At 46.4% G+C, this 18,462-nt stretch overlaps 1 protein-coding gene across 1 annotated transcript in view; it reads left to right on the forward strand.

Annotated features, from left to right (window-relative positions):
- Window positions 1-18,462, forward strand: part of HOMER2 (homer scaffolding protein 2) — a 142,193-nt gene that overhangs the window by 103,795 nt on the left and 19,936 nt on the right. The window contains exon 3 of the mRNA XM_011953894.1: window positions 11,322-11,453. Coding sequence (XP_011809284.1) covers window positions 11,322-11,453 — 132 coding nt within the window. The remainder of the gene's footprint in view (window positions 1-11,321; window positions 11,454-18,462) is intronic.

The following is an 18,462-nucleotide window of genomic DNA, read 5'->3' on the forward strand; positions in this document are numbered from 1 at the left end:
GGAGGCTCTTCTGTGTACTCCACAAGCAGAAGGCATGGGGAAGCTCTCCCAGGGAAGACATGAGAGCCTGCTGGTGCCTCCTGATCTCTTCAGGAGATCAGGGCACTTCAGCCCATGTTCTCTAAGTGACTGCTTTGTGCCCTTTCTCTGCACCTTGGCAACTGTAGATAAAGGTGGCTTGACCCTGGGATCCTCTTGCTCTCCCTTTCAGTTGCCACAGCCCTTTCTCCTCCTCAGGAATGGACCCCGGAAGTCCTCATTTTACAGCTGAGGTCTAAGGAAAGGTAATGACCTGGCCTGGCCCGGCCCAGGTTCACGCCTCTGGGGAGGCTTGGTAGACTGGGGCCTGTGCCCAGTTATTTGCACACCAGTTCCTGGTTTGTCGGGTTGGAGCAGGCCTCTCCTGGTTGGTAGAAGAGAGTTTCCTGACGCATACCAGTCAGGTAGTGTGTTATCTCCCTCCACTTCAGAGATGAATGCACTGGTCTTTCTGCCTAAGCAAGCAGAATGATAGTAGGATGATAGCACATCCCAGGATCTGGTGAACAGTAAGGACGTATGCTAGTGCCTGACACATAGTAGGTAGGCACCTTGTGTTTAATGGGGGAACATCTGAAAGGTGCCTTTATTTTTTTTCCTTCTGAGAGACATAGTGATGCCACAGTTGTAATTACCACTTCTCTGTGCTTCTGCACTGCAATCGCCTGGACTCTTTCCAGGGTGTTCTGGCAGCGGTGGTGAATCAAGCTGACCTGCTTTCTTTTATCTACAGATTCTGTCAGTTCATCTGCCATCCTTCGATGGGCTTGTACCTTTGTCAACTGAGTTATCCAAGGATATATTGGGCTTAAATATAGATAAAACGACTTTCTTAGAACAAGTGCTTTAGTCCTATTAGCTGAGCTTTTAGTAATTTGTCAAAGTGTCGGCCACTGTGTCGTTATGGCTCTGCAGTTCCTGAAGGCTGTGACAATGTGGTAGAGTCCGAGCCAAATATGACAGTTATGAGAAATCAGATGGGTGTAGGAGGGTGGGCTAAGCCCCTGGCTGCAGCACAGCGCTAGTCTAGGCTCAGTGTGGGAGAGCCATCAAGCTATAGACTCACTTACAGACTGGGAATCGAAAACCTAGGCCATGGGACGCCGCTGGAACTCAGAGCTAGTCGGAGGATCTTGGACTACCCTTTCTGTGGTGCCCAGCCACCTGTTTTTTTTTGTTTGTTTGTTTGTTTTTTGTGTTTTGTTTGTTTGTTTTTGTTTATTTGTTTGTTTTTGAGACAGGGTCTCACTCTGTCACCTAGGCTGGAGTGCAGTGGCATGATCTCAGCTCACTGCAGCCTCCACCTCCTGGGATCAAGCGATTCTCCCACCTCAGCCACCCAAGTAGGTGAGATTACAGGTGCCCACCACCATGCCTGGGTAATTTACATATTTTTAGTAGAGACAGGTTTTGCCGTGTTGGCCAGGCTGGTCTGAAACTCCTGGCCTCAAGTGATCCATCCCTGGGCCTCCCAAAGTGCTGCGATTACAGGTGTGATCCACCATGTCCTGCCACCACCTGGTGTTCCTGCCTTAGTGCTGTGGCACCAGAGATCCATGACAGAGCCTCGTCCTGCAAAAGGAAGCATCCCATGAGGGAACAGAAGGCCCCAGGAAGTGGGGAGTAGGGATGGACCTCAGCTGTTTAATTACTATCTTTGGCACTCAGGGATTGGGGGTGGGAGCACATATCACATCTGGAGAACCTGACCACACTGCACTGGAAGGTGGCCCCAATGCAAACTCAGCCCTGCTGGGCCCTCTCTCGACCTGGCAGGCAGCAACCTGTAAACCCAGCATCCCAGGTCTAGATCAGACCCTGTACCTTCAGCTGCTCCACAAGTCAGGTGGGCATGGAGAGAGAACCCTAGAGTGGTAGCAACTGTTGCTACTGTCTGGTCCCCTGCGGCTTGCCCCTTCCCCACCCATTACTAAGGTCCTCATCTCCTTGAGCCCAGTCTCAATCCTGCCTGAATACTCCAGATGGATCGCCTGCTGTCTGCAGATTGGAATCAGGTGCAGTGTGTTGAGCTGACTGCTGGGCATCTGTGCTGATGCCATTGTCTTCTTATGGGCTCTTGTCTGTTGCCCTTGCCCACCCTTACCCCCATCTGTGTTCACTCAGCTTGGTTCCCCTTCTGTTCTTATTCCTGAGCATCTATTCTGGTTCCATGTTCACTGGCTACCCAAGCCTGGAGCCCTGCTCCCTGCCCAGCCGCACGTCCCAGGCCTCATGCATGCTGTGGAGTCTCAGGCAGACCACATAGGCATGGATGCTCCTGGGCTGGGGGATTTTGGACACTCCCTGGTGTCCTTCTCAGTGTGTTCTACCACACTGGGTCAGTCCACTTGGTTTTAGGCCTTTGATCCCAAATGTTGGTCTGAACCGTGATGACAGGTGGTCAGATGCGTTTAACTTTTGAGGCTGTGTCTTAGCTCATGGGCTGCACTGAAGGGGCGGCCTGCCCCTCCACACCTGTGGGCATTTCTCGTTAGGTGGAACGAGAGACCTAAGGAAAGAAATGAGACACAGAGACAAAGTATAGAGAAAGAAAAAGTGGGCCCAGGGGACCGGTGCTCAGCATACAGAGGACCCACGCCGGCTCCGGTCTCTGAGTTCCCTTAGTATTTATTGATAATTATCTTTACCATCTTAGAAAAAGGGAAGTAGCAGGGTAATAGGATCATGGTAGGGAGAAGGTCAGCAGTAAGACATATGAATAAAGATCTCTGTGACATAAGTTTAAGGAAAAGTGCTGTGCCTTGATATGCATATGCAAACATCTCCATAAACCTTTTTAGTGTATAAAGAACAGCATTGCGCTAGCAAGTCCCACCTTTCGCCCTCAGGCGGTTTTCTCCTTTCTCAGTAAACAGAACATACAATCAGGTTTTACACGAGATGTTCCATTGCCCAGGGACGGGCAGGAGACAGATGCTTTTCTCTATCTCAACTGCCAAGAGGCCTTCTTTCCTCTTATACTAGTCCTCCTCAGCACAGACCCTTCACGGGTGTCAGGCTGGGGGACGATTAGGTCTTTCCCTTCCCACAAGGCCATATTTCAGACTATCACATGGGGAGAAACCTTGGACAATACCTAGCTTTCCTAGGCAGTGGTCCCTGCGACCTTTGGCAGTGGACCTTTGGCAGTGTATGTGTCCCTGGGTACTTGAGATTAAGAGAATGGTGATGACTTTTCACAAGCATACTGCCTTCAGGCACTTGTTTAACAAAGCACACCTTGCACAGCCCAAAATCATTTAAACCTTGAGTCACCACAGCACATGTCTCTTGCAAGGACAAGGTTGGGAATAGGGTCACAGATTAACAGCATCTCAAATACAGAACAAAATGGAGTCTCTTAATGTCTACTTCTTTCTATATAGACACAGTAACAGTCTGATCTTTCTTTCTTTTCCCCACACTGCACCTCTGTGACCTTGGGCAGGTCTAGTGCCTGAGTCCTGCCTCTCTCTGTTGGCTGGGCCACATCAAGTTTATTACTTTGAGCCTCTGAGTGGTACTTCTGGGCCATCTGTCCCTCTCAAAGCAGGAGGCTGTTGTGGGCTGGAAGGGGAAGCCTCCTCCACTCCTCCCCAGCGAAGGAGTAGGTGTGTTTCTATAAGAAGTGGCTGGTGTAGAATGGACTCAGAGGTCATTCTGAGCAAAGGCCACATTAGATTCAGCTTCTGTGTAAACTGTGGGCAGCCAGAGAGCACAGGCTCCTTGAGAAGGAAAGCTGTGGCCAGCAGCTTTAGCAGCTGTCATTCCATGCCAGGCATAGCCAGCTCGTCTGCCCTGTCCAAGCATGTGTCACGCTCTACCTGGGGAGGGATGTATGGACAGCCTCTCCTCCCTCTGGAAGCAGCTGATGCTACTCATCATAGGAAGATCTGTACTCAGATCTGTTCTTAATTCTTAAAACAGAAAGACATTTCCTTCTTCCCTGGGACAATATTTCATGTGTCAGTTCCAGCTATTGTCTAAAGACGTGAGTGGGTGGGAAAACTTCAGTGTGTTGCCTCGGCATTGCCCAAGCTCTAGGGGATGATGTGGATCCACGGCAGTGTTGGGGCTGCCAGGAGACTGTGAGCTCTTTGAGGATGGCAACCATGCCTGGCTCATTGTTGGAGTCCCAGCACCGAGCCAGGGTGGGCAACACCATGGAAGTGGGTGGGGGAATGAGTGGATGATGAGGTCAAGTCTGGCCACCTTCTCTCCAGGCCTGTGGCAGGTATACTGTGTCCACAGAAGGACAGCACACAGGGGCAGGGCCACCGCCAAGGAGGGACCCAAGATTCCAAACCTTGGGTTGTCCCTGTTTATAGACACTGGACAGATGGGAGCCACATGAGGGCATCTCCCCACTCCCGGCTTCTCAGAGCACTGCTATGAACCATGTGGCACATGCCAATAGGCATGTGATTTATGGTGAGTTTTTAGGCAGAACAGCCAGCTCCATTATAAAGAAACTCCATTTTCAGAGCATTGGTTAAATGAGCCATCACAGCACTTGATTTCATTGTGTTGTTGGCACTCTTTCCAGACTGAGTTAATCACTGCCATCCTTATGAGAAACTGCCTGCCTGTGGACAAGACTTGCCTGAAGCAGGTGCTTCTCCTGGGAGCTCTGGATGACTCTGCTGCCCTTGGTTCTCAGTTATTTATAGGATCACAGAAACCTGTATTGGAAGAGACCTTAGAGGTCATCCCTTCTACAAATATTTAGCTGCACCTGCTGTGTTGTGAGTGCTGCCTGATCGTGATGGTTCAGAGGATATCAGCTTCTAAAACTGTGACTTGTTTGGTGTTTTCTTTTAGGAATGTAAAATTACTTTCAGGAGCACATTCAGGCTCTGCTCATCCACCCATCATTAGAATTCACTCCTTTGAATAAATATAGAGCACCTTCTGTTAAGGGAGCAAGCATTAGGAAGGTTCCGAGCACACAGTAGGTTTTCAGCTTTTCTTTTCTTCGCTGTCTGTGATTTGTTTGCTTGTTTGTTTGTTTGTTTTTGAGACAGAGTCTCGCTCTGTCACCCAGGCTGGAGTGCAGTGGTGTGATCTCGGCTCACTGCAAGCTCTGCCTCCTGGATTCATGCCATTCTCCTGCCTCAGCCTCCCGAGTAGCTGGAACTACAGGCGCCCGCCACCACGCCCGGCTAATTTTTTTGTATTTTTAGTAGAGACAGGGAAGCACCTGTTAATAACTACTCTTGGAGCAGATGACATGTCTCAGCCCCAGCCTCTTGTGGAAAACTCCCAGGTTCATCCAACTTCATCCCCCTGGATTTGGGAAAGACTTTTCATGAAGGGAATCTGATGGGCCTGTCTCCCCCTGCCTGTTTCATGAGCAACTTCCTCTGAAATCTAGAGTGGGTGAGACTAGAGACAGGAGGAGCTTAGCATTTTGCTACTTCCAAGTAGCTCTTGACTACGTGTGTTTTGTGCATTTTGTGACAACTTGGTCCCACTGATCTGCAGGACTGGGTCTTTTACTAGGGGGGCTTCTTTTTCTGTGAAAGTTTCAGAGATGACTCACACAAGAGGAAGGTGTACACAGATGGGAGCCCATATGAAGCTTATGCCTGGGGTGCTCTAGTGCAGCCCCTTCTCCCTTCTGGGCTTTGGTTCCTTCCCCCAGATCCATTCTCCCCTCTCTCCAGAGGGGAACAGTTCTTATTCTGCTGAGTCATTCTGCCACATTGTACACTCAACTGTGCCCTCATCCTTCACATACTCACCTTTGGCTCCCAGGGCTTCATTCTTCCTTGGTTCCCGGCCACCTGTGGCAGGTGTACTGCCAACTCCTTCACCTGCTGTTCCTTAAGTCAGCCTTCTGCCCTGGGCCTCTTCTTCTCTTCCACCAGATGACTCTCCACCCGATGACCCCTTCACATCTCATCCCTCAGTTTACTCAAGTCTCCCATCTCCTCTGATGCCAGAACCCACAGGTCCAGCCACCTCCTCGATCCGTAACACAATTTTCCAAGTGTCTCCGTGGGCAGGAAGGGTACTCCCTGCTGTTTTCATAAGCCTCTGCCCACTCTGAAGATTAGCCTCCCTGACAACTTTGTTATGGGTTTGTAGACTATTTTTAACCGTTTGTATTAATAGGCACCATTCAATGTCTAATAATAAAGCAAACCCATATGTACCCACCACCCAGTGGAAGTACATCTTTCATTAATACTTCAGAAGTCCTTCAATGGGCCTTTCCTAATTAGATGCTCTCCCATCCACTCCTCAAGAGATCACCACTGTCTATTAAGAGTGTATTAAGCATTCCCTTGCTTGTCTTTATAGTTTTGCCACATATGTATATATTGCTAAACCAGAAGTTGGCAAACTTTTTCTTTAAGGGCCAGAGAGTAATTTTTTTTAAAAAGTTTTGTATTCAGGTTGTACAGTCTCTGCTGCAGATATTTGACTCTTTTGTAGCCAGAAAACAGCCATAGACCAATATGTAAATGAATGGGCATGGCTGTCTTCCAATAAAACTTTAATTACAAAATAGGCCCTAGGCTGGATTTGGCCTGAGGGTTATAGTTTGCTGACCCCTGCCCTAAATAATCTGTTACTCAGTTTTACCTGTTTTTGACCTTTATATGAATAGAATCATACTAGAGACTCATAATGTGTGTGTTCTTTTGTAACTTTTTTTTTTTTTAACTTTTAAATTTTTGTGATTCATCCATGCTGATCAATTTGGTTAGCCTTGGTTAATTTTCCTGCTGGATTACTATTTCTTTATATGGAAATACTACAGTGTGTTTATCCATTCTGTTGGTAGTGGATATTGTTTTTGCAAGTTCTACTGTAGATAAAATGCTGTCAAGCAGCATTGCATGGTACAGAGAAATCTTTTGTGAAAGGAAAAATCAACCAATGCAGCAAATATTATTGTCTTATTTTAAGAAATTGACACAATGACTCCACCCTTCAGCAACCACCACTCTGGTAAGTCAGCAACCATCAGGATCAACACAAGTCCTTCCATCAGCAAAAAGATTATAACTTGCTGAAGGTTCAGATGATCCTTAGCATTTTTTAGCAACAAAATATTTTAAAATTAAGGTATGCACATGGTTTTGTTTTTAAAGACATAATGCTATTGCAAACTATGATTTTTTATTTTCTTTCTTTCTCTTTCTTTTCTTTTCTTTCTTTTTTGAGGTAGCGTCTCACTTTTGTCACCCAGGCTGGAGTACAGTGACGTGATCACGGCTCACTGCAGCCTTGACCTCCCAAGCCCCAGGTGATCCTCCTGCCTCAGCCCCCTGAGTAACTGGGACTATAGGTGCACACCACCATGCCCTGCTAATTTTTGTATTTTTAGTTGAGATGGGGTTTTGCTATGTTGTCCAGGCTGGTCTCGAACTCCTGGGCTCAAGCAATCCACCTGGCTTTGCCTCCCAAAGTGCTGGGATTACAGGCATGAGCCTGCAAACTATGATTAATATATTCAAGGAAACAGAGGGAATGTGGACAAAATAGATGAAAGGAAGAAGAATATTCCCAAAGACTTAGAATTTTTTTTTGAAAGAACCAAATGGACATTCTAGAACTAAAAAATAACAATATCTGAAATTAAGATAACAATGGATAGATTTAACAGCAGATTGGATACATCAGTGACCAGGATTAGTGACCTGGAAAGCAGATTAATAGAAAATACCCAAATAGAATCAGAGAGAACCAAGAATCAGGGAAAAAATAATTGATGAGTGTAAAAAATATTGGGCATGGCCAGCATGGTGGCTTCTGTCTATAATCCCAGCATTTCGGAAGGCTGAGGCAGATGGATTGGTCGAGCCCAGGAGTTTGAGAACAGCCAGGGCAACATGGCAAAACTCCATCTGTACAAAAATTACAAAAATTAGCCGGGCATGGTGGTGCACACCTGTAATCCCAGCTACTTGGAAGGTTGAGACGGGGGGATCACTTCAGCCCAGGAGGTTGAGGCTGCAGTGAGCCGTGTTTGTGCCACTTCACTCTATCCTGGGCAACAGAGCAAGACCCTATCTCAAGAGAAATGTTGGACACACTCAAAAAGCCTAGCAGGTCTGTAATTGGAGTCCCAGAAGTAGAAGCGAGGAGAGAGAATAGAGCGGAAGCAATATTCATGGAGAGAATGAGAATTTTCTAAAAACTAATGAGTCTACAGATTTAAGAAGCTGAATGAACCTCCAGCCATCATAAATAGACTTAGCTCTTGAAATCAGTCCATTGTTGCTTTGTAAGTAAGACATACATTGTATTCTTTTTAGCCACTTATTCATTTTATAACCTTGAACAAATCACTTGACCTTGTTCAGCCTCAGTTTCGCCATCTAAAAAAAATGGGGATTAAAGACTGTGAAAAAGTGCCCTAGAAACTAAGTTTTAAAGAAATAGCAGGGGGTATCACCATTGTTATTCCAGCTTGACTGCCTCTGGGACAGCCTGTTTGGGTGAGCTTAAGAGCCATGTCCTGTACTTTGGCCAGCCTCTTCCCACTGCTTTTCAGGGGACTTGGGGTGTGGTGACTGACCTAGGGGCATAGGCCTGCAATGAGGTAGCAGCAAGATTTAAAATGAATCCAGTTTCTGAATGGATGTAGTCATTGCTTTGTCCTCCTAGGATTCTGGTAATTGAGAGATGACCAGAGTTGGCTTTCGGGGGTCATGTGATCCATTCTGATCCAGCTCCCAGCCGCACACCTTCCTTAGGTCTGCCTTGGTTCCACTATATCTGCCCTGCTTGGGGCTGAGCCAGAATCCCACCACCCTCCAAGGTCCCATAACTTTGCCCTACACTTGCCAGTAGTTTAGATCTGCATTTTTCACACCCTGCTCCCCTGCCCCCATCTCTTGATAGTGTCCAGTGACAGCAGGCAGATCTCTTGACTTCTCATGTTGCATTCAGTTTTCCAAATGGAAAACATTTGGTAAAATATCCTAACTCACATGGCCACTGGCATTATGGAAGGGTTATTATAAGGAAAGGAAAAGTCACCTGGACCATAGCACATGGACATCAGTACTTCATAGATGGGGAAAAGAAGAGAGGCAGTAATGTTTGTTACCTTCATTGTGTATAAAATGAGAAGCAACATGATATAGAAGTTTATTGGACAAGTTTTGGAGTCAGACAACTGGGTTTTTATCTCTAGAGTCTCCTGCTGGCCAGCTTTAATGTGTTACCTTAAGCAAGTTAGTTTAACCTTTCCCAAATCTCGGCTGGGTGCAGTGGCTCATGCCTGTAATCTCAGCACTTTGGGAGGCTGAGGTGGGCGGATCAGCTGAGGTCAGGAGTTTTGAGAACAGCCTGGCCAACATGATGAAGCCCCTTCTCTACTAAAAATGCAAAAATTAGCTGGGCGTGGTGGTGGGCGCCTGTAATACCAGCTACTCAGGAGGCTGATGCAGGAGAATCACTTGAATTTAGGAGGCAGAGGTTGCAGTGATCCTTGATCATGCCATTGCACTCCAGCCTGGGCGACAGAGCAAAACCGTCTCAAAAAAGTCAAACAAACAAACAAAAAAAAAACTTTCCCAAATCTCAGTTACTTCTGTGAAATGAAGGAATAGTCGTATACATAGGCTTGTTGTAAGGTTTAAGTGAACTGATATAAATCAGGCACTCAATAAGTGTTCAACAAATAATAATTGCTGTTGTTAGTATTCTAAAAATTATTTTACCACCTAAGCCAAGGTTTTCTCTTGAGCCAGTGGCTTATCAGCAAACTCAATAGTCTAATAGATAGATAAATGTAGATATAGCAATAGCAGTGATACTTCTACTACTAGTGACAGCTGTCATTTACTGTCTAGATCCCTTTAGTTAAGGCAAGGGTTTGTATCTGGAAGGTCAGTCCTTTAGCAAAATAGTAGACTTAGGTTCCTACCATGGAAAGCAAGGGCTATGCCATTCAAACTTTTTTCTCTTCTCTGTTTTATCAGTTACAAGGAAAGTGTTCTGAGTTGACCATTGAGAATAAACAACCTTAGTAAGTAAAATTGCTGGTAGGTTCACTCTTTAGAGTATTTACTTATATTCCTCTTATTCTCTGCTCAGATCATCTGATGAGGAAGCAGCCAGTGGTTACTGCCACCCTGCCCTTATGTAGACACCTAGTAATCCTTTATTTCCAAGAGTATTTTTCCTGAGTATTTCTTAGAGTCTTAGGGCTTCCAATGACTTCTACTTAAGTAAGCCATTGTTGATATTTTATAACCCTTATCAATTGTTTGATGTCTCTGCCCTCTTCCTGACTACTTGCCATTGAAAGACCAGGAACCTTGACTCATTCATCTTTGTATCTTTGATTGGCAGAGTGTCTGGTGTATAGTAAATGTTCAATAAATGTTTGAATGAATAAATGTACCATGTGCTAGATATTATTTTTTTACCCTTCCACCTCAGATTCATCCTCTACCCTTCTTGACACTGCTCTGGTCCCTGAGGGGCTAACTTGCAGACATCAGTGGGCTCCCATGCCCTCTAGCTTCTAGCTGGGTTTGTCCAATGGCAACTGGAGATCAAAGGGAGAGGCGAGAGTGTTTGCTCCCCCAGTTTCCCACTCCTGTGAGGTCACCATGTGCTGACTGTGTCCCCCAACAGAAGGTAACCTCTCTTTTCAAGGTAGCTTGCTCTACATGACCCCTCCCCCTTCCAGGGTCTATAGCCACTCCGTCCCCTTACTCTTTTAGGCCAAGGAGTGGTGACAGCTAGCACCAGGCTGCTGCACCATCCTTACAGTTTCCCTGTATCCCACTCACACCTGTATAATTAGTTTCTTTGTCAATTAACCCTCTACAAATTATCCTAATTGGACTGTACCTGCTCCTGCCTGTTGGGAAGCAGCAGGCCTCAATTGCTTATGGAGATTTTTGATTGTTTGAGTTGGACACTGGGGCTCCAGGTGACTCATAAAGCGACATAGTGCAGTTCTTCAGAGAATGTGGGACATAGCTAGCCATTAAGGGCACTCTGATGCATGGCAGCTTTGGGTAAATAAATAGCAGTTTGGGAAACTATTATTTGCTTAGGAGAGACTTTCTCCCACGGATAACATGTAGGATCTTATTTTAGACTGACTGTTAAGTCTCTGAAGTTGCCCCTTTTCATGGTTGTGTATCTGACTCAGCATAGGTTGTGCCAGGAGAACTTGGGACCATAGTTAACAGGGCAGAGGATGCAGACTTGAAGCACTGGCTTTGCCAACAGAAGACTTTCTAAGGAATGACTTTGTCTCATTCAACATTTAAATTTTCACCCTTTGGGCTGTTTTTCTTCAGGTGATCATAAACAGCACAATCACACCGAATATGACCTTCACCAAAACGTCACAGAAGTTTGGGCAGTGGGCCGACAGCAGAGCCAACACGGTGTTTGGTTTGGGGTTTTCCTCTGAGCAGCAGCTGACAAAGGTAACATGGTCCTATCCACAGTACAGTAAGTCCCGCATCAGATGCCATTCTCATTCAGTGATTGCCCACCGAGGGATGTGCCCTTGGTGAGCAGGATTCCTTTCTGGTCTTTGGTTTCACTCCTTCTGGCATCACGGGGCTACCAAAACAGGGGCCCTTTTGAAATACCAGGTTCATTGAAGTCATCTGGGGAAGGGAAATTCGTATCTAACAAATGCTGCTTTGGGGCCTGAAGTTGCAGTGTGGCCAGTCCATCCTCCCCTCCAGGTGTCAGCCACTGCTCCCTGTGCCCAGCGGTATCAGCATACAGACTGAGCACTGGCTTGTGTGCCAAAACCAGATCCATTAGGTTTTCAGGACTCTGAGGATTAGGTGACCTTCCTGTGTGAGGTCACAGTTATTGGGGGGTTGTTACTATAGGACTTCCAAGGAAGAGACTGTGTTCTTGCTGCCAAGAATGCATCTTGATGAAATAAGCATGTTGCCCCTTTTGAAGTAAGGCACACTTTGTCTCTGACAGCTGTCAACGTCAGTGACTCTGTGGTTGGAGCCCTTGGGGAGTAAGGTGATGCATAATGGAAGCCCTTAGCCTGGACTCCCCATGTCCCTTAAAATGCTACACAGTGGTGTGTGTATGTTGCTTTTTTTTCTAGGGAGAGGATTCATAGCTCCAAGTCACTTCTCCAGGGGGCCTGGGACATACTCCTTGGATGGTTAGAAAGGTGTTGAGGAGCAGATCATGGCTGACCACAGCCTTGGAGAACCCCAAGAACTGAGGGAATAAACTGATTGCCTCTGAGAGGCCTCACTCAGCAGTTTAAAGGGGCTGAGAGCCTGTTTTAGAGACTACATTTCCTTTTAGGGTGGTAGAAGAGTCCTCTGTAAGTATTGAGAATATTTTGGTTTAAGGTAAGACTGACTAGTTTACAAATCAAAGAAATTTATTGGAAGAATGTTGGAGTCTCTCAAGGAGTGCAGAGGAGAGTTGCAAATCCAGGAAAGGGCCAGAGCCAGACTTGCTTCCGGCAGCTTGGCTCTAGGAGTTGTTTTTCTCTAGACCCTTGCTGTGAACGTCTGACTGACTGGACAAGTGCTGACCCAGCCTCTGCTCTGCTGACACCATGCTCGGCACTGAGGATACAGAGATGTGGCCCCTGTTCCAGGGCTTCACAAATTTCTAGATTCTTGGGGAATTGACAGAGTTACCTAGAACACATTTGGCTGCTTGGGTTACTTGTGTGTATTGAAGACAGTTTTCAAAGAGTGGGAAATTAGGGTGAGTCAGGAAGCCCCCCACAGCAGGAGCCTGCTAACTTGTCCCCTTCCTTTGTCCAGTGTGTGTGCATGTATGTGTATACTCACATATGTGTGCACACACACATACTTCCAAGGAGGTCCCCAGCGCACAGATCCAGCCATCAGATACCCAGTCACAAATGAGCTCCCCAGTGGTGATACCCCACAGACTGCCCTCCTCTGCATCCCAAGGTACTTCCATGAGGACTCTGTTTCCTTAGAAGCCTGAGATGCCCAAAATGACCTGGTGGCACTGTGAGCATCCACCCTTGTGCCACCCTCTCACAGAAGCATTCTTTCCTGGGTGGTAAAACTTCCAGATCACCAGGGCCTGGAAACATGGGCAAAAGGCAAAAATCTCAAGGGCAGGTCATTGCAGATAGTTATGGGAGACATGCTCTCTGTCCACAATCCCTCGGTTCCAGGATTACAGCACACAAGCCCAGGATGTTCAGCAGGCACGAGTGCAGCACAGTTCTGCAAGGCCTGCCACTTCTGGCTGATAAGGTACCTGGGAGGAGCTGAGAATCCTGTGGCAACCAGACTCTTGCTTACCTTCATGTGCAGAGAAGTGAGGTCTCTGCAGCCTCACTTGGTTTGAAGCAGTGTCATGTGGGATAGAAAGTATTGGGTAAATCTTTGGCTGGTATGGCTGGTAGAGGCATGGCAGTCCACAGTGTCTATTCTGGTGATAAATCACTCTTCCCCTGGAAGAAGGGGCCCAGTGGAATCAGCCTTCAGCAGGGAGCTGCCTGGTACCTAGAGGAGTGATGCTTGGCTTGGGTCACTATGTTGGCAGTAGGACACTCAGCAGGCCCAGGAGTCAGGGTGGCCATGGAGAGCAGGAGTATGTGTTTTCAAGGCCATTTGGTGCCCTTTCCCCTGGCACCATGGCCAGTGTGTCCTTAAGTCTTTTGAGGAAGTACCAGGCTGCCTGGAGAAATGAATGACTGGGTATCCATAGAACAGCCCTTCCTGCCGCCTAGTTTGAAATACTCTCTTTTGCTGTAAAGGCCTCTGAAGAGCATGCATGTGGAATATGAGTATTTTCAGGCTCTGGTTCCATTTGGACCCATTGATATTGCTGTTTCTCAAACCTCTTTGTCACCTTGTTTCTTCCCGATTCCTCCTCATGCAGCTAGGCCCTTAACCATTCCCGCCGAGCTGTCAAATCCAGGCCACCTCTGCTGTGCGTGTGGCACCATGAGATGTTCCAGGGTTTGCCCACAGGGAGGATTTCCCTTTTCCATCGTCTGCCTGACAACAAGATAGCTGGAGGGAAGTCGTGGCACTGAGGTGTGTGAGGGAAGCTGTGGAGAGTTTACTGTTGATGGAGTGTCCAGGATTTTCAGGGTAGGTAAGGCTGCTAAGGTCCAGTCTTGGAAGGCTTTATTGGTGATGCCAGAGCTTCTGGACTTTGTCCTATGGCCTGAGAAGGATTTTAAGTCCAGAAGGAAAATGATCAGATTTGCATTTTAGGTAGAATTTTTTCTGGCAGCAAGTCAGATTAGATTGTTTTAGTCCAGGGTAGAGCTGATGAAGGGTTAAGAGTTGGAGAAATTTAAAAAAGACCAAAGCACAAATATTGGCAAAACTGAGTGAATGGAAGAGGAAGAAGAGATTCTGCGGTGATAAGGGATGGTGGATAGTGAGGCTGTTTTCTGAAACGGGGAAGATGAACAGGAACAGGTGCCGTGAGGAGCAGAGAGAATTTGTTTAAAGCAGAAGCAAATGTGATGGTGACTTGTTGAAAGAATAATTAGCTGGAACCTTTGTCTGAGGGGGGAGTGAGGGTGTGTGCTTTCCCTCCTGAAGTGGTGCTTGGTGAGGAAGGGTGTGTTGGGAATCCCCTCCCCGTCAGCCAAGTGGCCCCTTCCCACACCTGCCTCATATCCAGACAACTAGGCTTGGGAGCTTCTGTCCGAGACGTGTCCCTGGGAGGCCTGTCCTGGTCATATGCTCCTGATCCCTCCCAGGGCTGGGAGTTCTTCCCCGAAGCCAAGGATGGTTTGAGAGAATCACTTACAGCTGCCTGGAACAATTTCTTCAATTTTTAAAGGAACCCAAGCAGCTAGGTAGAAAGGGGGAAGGTTTCTATGAAAAGAATCGACAGCAGAGAGAACTCCAAATGAAAACCAGAACACATTGTCCAAGTTAAATGCTCTGTGCCTCTGCGAACTGAAGAGACCTTGAGCTGTGCTGGCTTCCAAGGATGGCCACCCCTAATTTTTCCCAGACAGAAGAAAATGTCCTATCATTAAGGAGGAGTGCACTGTCCTACCAAGCCACTCAGCCTCTGGTCGGTGCTGGAGTTCTGCTCTGTGCCCACAACCTCCATCATCACAAAGACTTGTCAAGGAAGCCTTCAGATAACCCCTTTGTCCAAACGTTTCAAATCAACTTCTTCCCCTGCTCTCTGAAGGAAACGATTAACCACACACTGATAAATTATCATGAAGTGAGTCTGGCCATCTCAACAAGTGACAGTTAGCTAGCACAGAGGAACTTGGCCTTGAGGGCTCCCAAGGTGTGTGCTGAGGGGACAGCCAGGCTGAGTATTCCTGACTTCCCAGAGCAACCACCCACAGCCCTGTAGGGGAATGGTAATCAAGCACTATAACTAGGCTAGAGAAAGGAACACCAGTGTGGACATTTTCATCTAAGAACACTTTATATATAGTTCCCTCTCTACCCCCCAGAAAGAAAATAGATGCCTTGGTCTTAACTGCTCCATTATAAGGACTATTTCCCAACCACAGTCCAAAAAGTATTATTACAGGGCAATTTTCTGCTCTTTAGATAGGCTGTCCAAAAATAGTAGAAGCTGTGTTTTCTCAGAAGTAAACTGGGACTCGTCTGTCCATCCACTGGAGAGGACATAAAACCCCAGCCTACTGAAGGAAATTGAAAAGGGACTTGCATATTCTGATAAAAGGAAGAGCTTATGAAAGGAGACAGAAGGAGGAACAAATATAAGAATGAGCCAGAGGTTAAAATTTAGATTCTTTGTGACATTTGACCTCGAGTTGTCACTGTTCTAAATTTGGTTCCATCTTATTCGTTACAGACAGAAGGAAACACATTCTGCCCTTAATGGGGAGCGACCCAGGATGGTGTTGCCAGTGCACTGTGGTTGATCTGGCCAAACCTGATACATGCATGGCATTTACTTTTGACCCATTTCAGTGATTTCATCTGTAATTCAGATTTGTCCCCGTATAGTCACTTTATTTACTCAGTGTCATTGTAAGAACATTGTTTTATCTCCTCCCTTTCTGGGTCCTGATTTAACAGCTAATTTTTATTTTTTTATTTTATTTTTTTTTTTTGAGACGGAGTCACGCTCTGTCGCCCAGGCTGGAGTGCAGTGGCTGGATCTCAGCTCACTGCAAGCTCCGCCTCCCGGGTTTACGCCATTCTCCTGCCTCAGCCTCCCGAGTAGCTGGGACTACAGGCGCCAGCCACCTCGCCCGGCCAGCTTTTTGTATTTTTTAGTAGAGACGGGGTTTCACCGTGTTAGCCAGGATGGTCTCGAACTCCTGGCCTCGTGATCCACCCGTCTTGGCCTCCCAAAGTGCTGGGATTACAGGCTTGAGCCACCGTGCCCGGCCAACAGCTAATTTTTAAAAAGGAGGATATTAATAATTATTTTGACATGTTTTAGGTAGAATGCTTTTGGCTGCAAGTAACAGGTAACCTAATCACAGTGCTTAAATACATGGGGTAATTTCTTCTCATGTGAAGGAGAAGGCCTGAGGCAGGTGGTTGCTGGTACAGTGGCTCCATGATGTTGGGTCTGATGGATCTGCATGGATTTCATTTGTTTCTTTTTTCTTTTATTGGCCTTTCCTTTATGGTGATAAGATGACTTTTCAAGCTCTACCCGTCACACCTGCATTCTTGGCGAGAGGGAGGAGGAAGAGGCTAGTACCACAGCAACCCTCCTGGCAGATTTCTTGGGCCCCATTGTCAATACTGGGTCCCTGGCCCATTCCCCTACCCCACCAAAAACCAGGGAAATGGGTTTCCATGATTGGCTTAAACTAGCTTTCATTCTCTCGCACCTAGGAAATTTCCTGCTCCAGAAAAACTTGAGATTCTTTTAAGCTAAGGGAAAAGAAACAGATTTTAAATAAGCAAACAGTAGTGTTTGCCGCAGGTCTTCAATGGCTAAGGCCAAAAAAGCCACAAATGAAATCAAACAGTAATGGTCTCATTTTCTATCATGATAATGATTTTATTTAAAATTATTACCACAATTTTAATAAGTACCAAAAAATGACCTTAATGAAGATGTGAGAATTTGGCAATACATTTTGGAAACCTTTGTGGTTTCAGTATCCTTTGATCCATGGATTTCATTGACAAGAATTTATTCTAAGGAAACAATTGTAACTGGGTATAAAGATTTCACTACAAAGATTGCAACCTCATTTATAACAGAAAAAAAAGCCCTAACATCCAGTAGTAGGAAATTAGTTAAACTGCGGTGTATCCTTCAGGATAATATGTAGCGATCAAGATGTGTAGTAGAGGCTGGGTGTGGTGGCTCATGCCTGTAATCCTAGCACTTTGGGAGACTGAGGCAGGTGGATCACCTGAGGTCAAGAGTTCGAGACCAGCCTGGCCAACATTGTGAAACCCGGTCTCCACTAAAAATACAAAAATTAGCCAGGTGTGGGTGGCAGGCACCTGTAATCCCAGTTACTCAGGAGGCTGCAACAGGATCACTTGAACCCGGGAGGCAGAAGTTGCAGTGAACAAGATCACACCACTGCACTCCAGCCTGGGCGACAGAGTGAGACTCTGTCTCAAAAAAAAAATGGTGTAGTAGAAGATCATATAATTGCATGGAAGTATTATTATCGTATTGTTTATTTCAAAAGAGGTCATAAAATGAGATATATAATCTGTTTTAAAAGAAATGTAGGTAATGAATGCATATATACAGACAGAAATATATCAGAAGGTTATGTGGTTCTTATCTTGGATGATGGTGTTACAGGCCAGGGGAGCTCATAAACTGGGACTCCACCTGGGAAGGTTCTTGGCTTTGCCCAGGAGGGAACTGAGGGGTGAGTTGGTGGTAGAAGAAAATAGTTTTATTGAGGTGGCAGTGTTACAGCTCTGTGGCTGCTCCTGCAGAGCAGGGCTACCCTGTAGGCAGTGTGTCGAGACTAGCAGCTATGGGGCAGTTCTGTGGTCACATTTTTACCTACTTTTAATTACTTGCAAATTAAGGGGCAGGTTATTCAAACATTTCCAAAAAAAGGGTGGTAACTTCTAGGTCATTGCCAGGGAATGGGTAAACTGTCATGGCTCTGGTGAGCGCATTAGCCAGTCTTTAGTCTGGTCCAGAGTTAAGTCCTGCCTCCTACCTCAATGGGACCATAGGTCTAAATATATATATATATATATAGCTGGGCACAGTGGCTCATGCCTGTAATCCCAGCACTTTGGGAGGCCAAGACAGGCAAATCACCTGAGGTCAGGAGTTGAGACTAGCCTGGCCAACATGGTGAAGCCCTGTGTCTACTAAAAATACAAAATTAGCTGGGCGTGGTGGGGCATGCCTGTAATCTCAGCTACTCAGTAGGAGGCTGAGGCAGGAGAATCACCTGAGCCCTGGAGGTGGAGGTTGCAGTTAGCCGAGATTGCACCACTGCACTCCAGCCTGGGCGATAGAGCAAGATTCAGTCTCAAAAGGAAAAAA

This window comes from Colobus angolensis, unplaced genomic scaffold, assembly GCF_000951035.1.
Source record: "Colobus angolensis palliatus isolate OR3802 unplaced genomic scaffold, Cang.pa_1.0 Scaffold376, whole genome shotgun sequence".
Lineage (NCBI taxonomy): Eukaryota > Metazoa > Chordata > Mammalia > Primates > Cercopithecidae > Colobus > Colobus angolensis.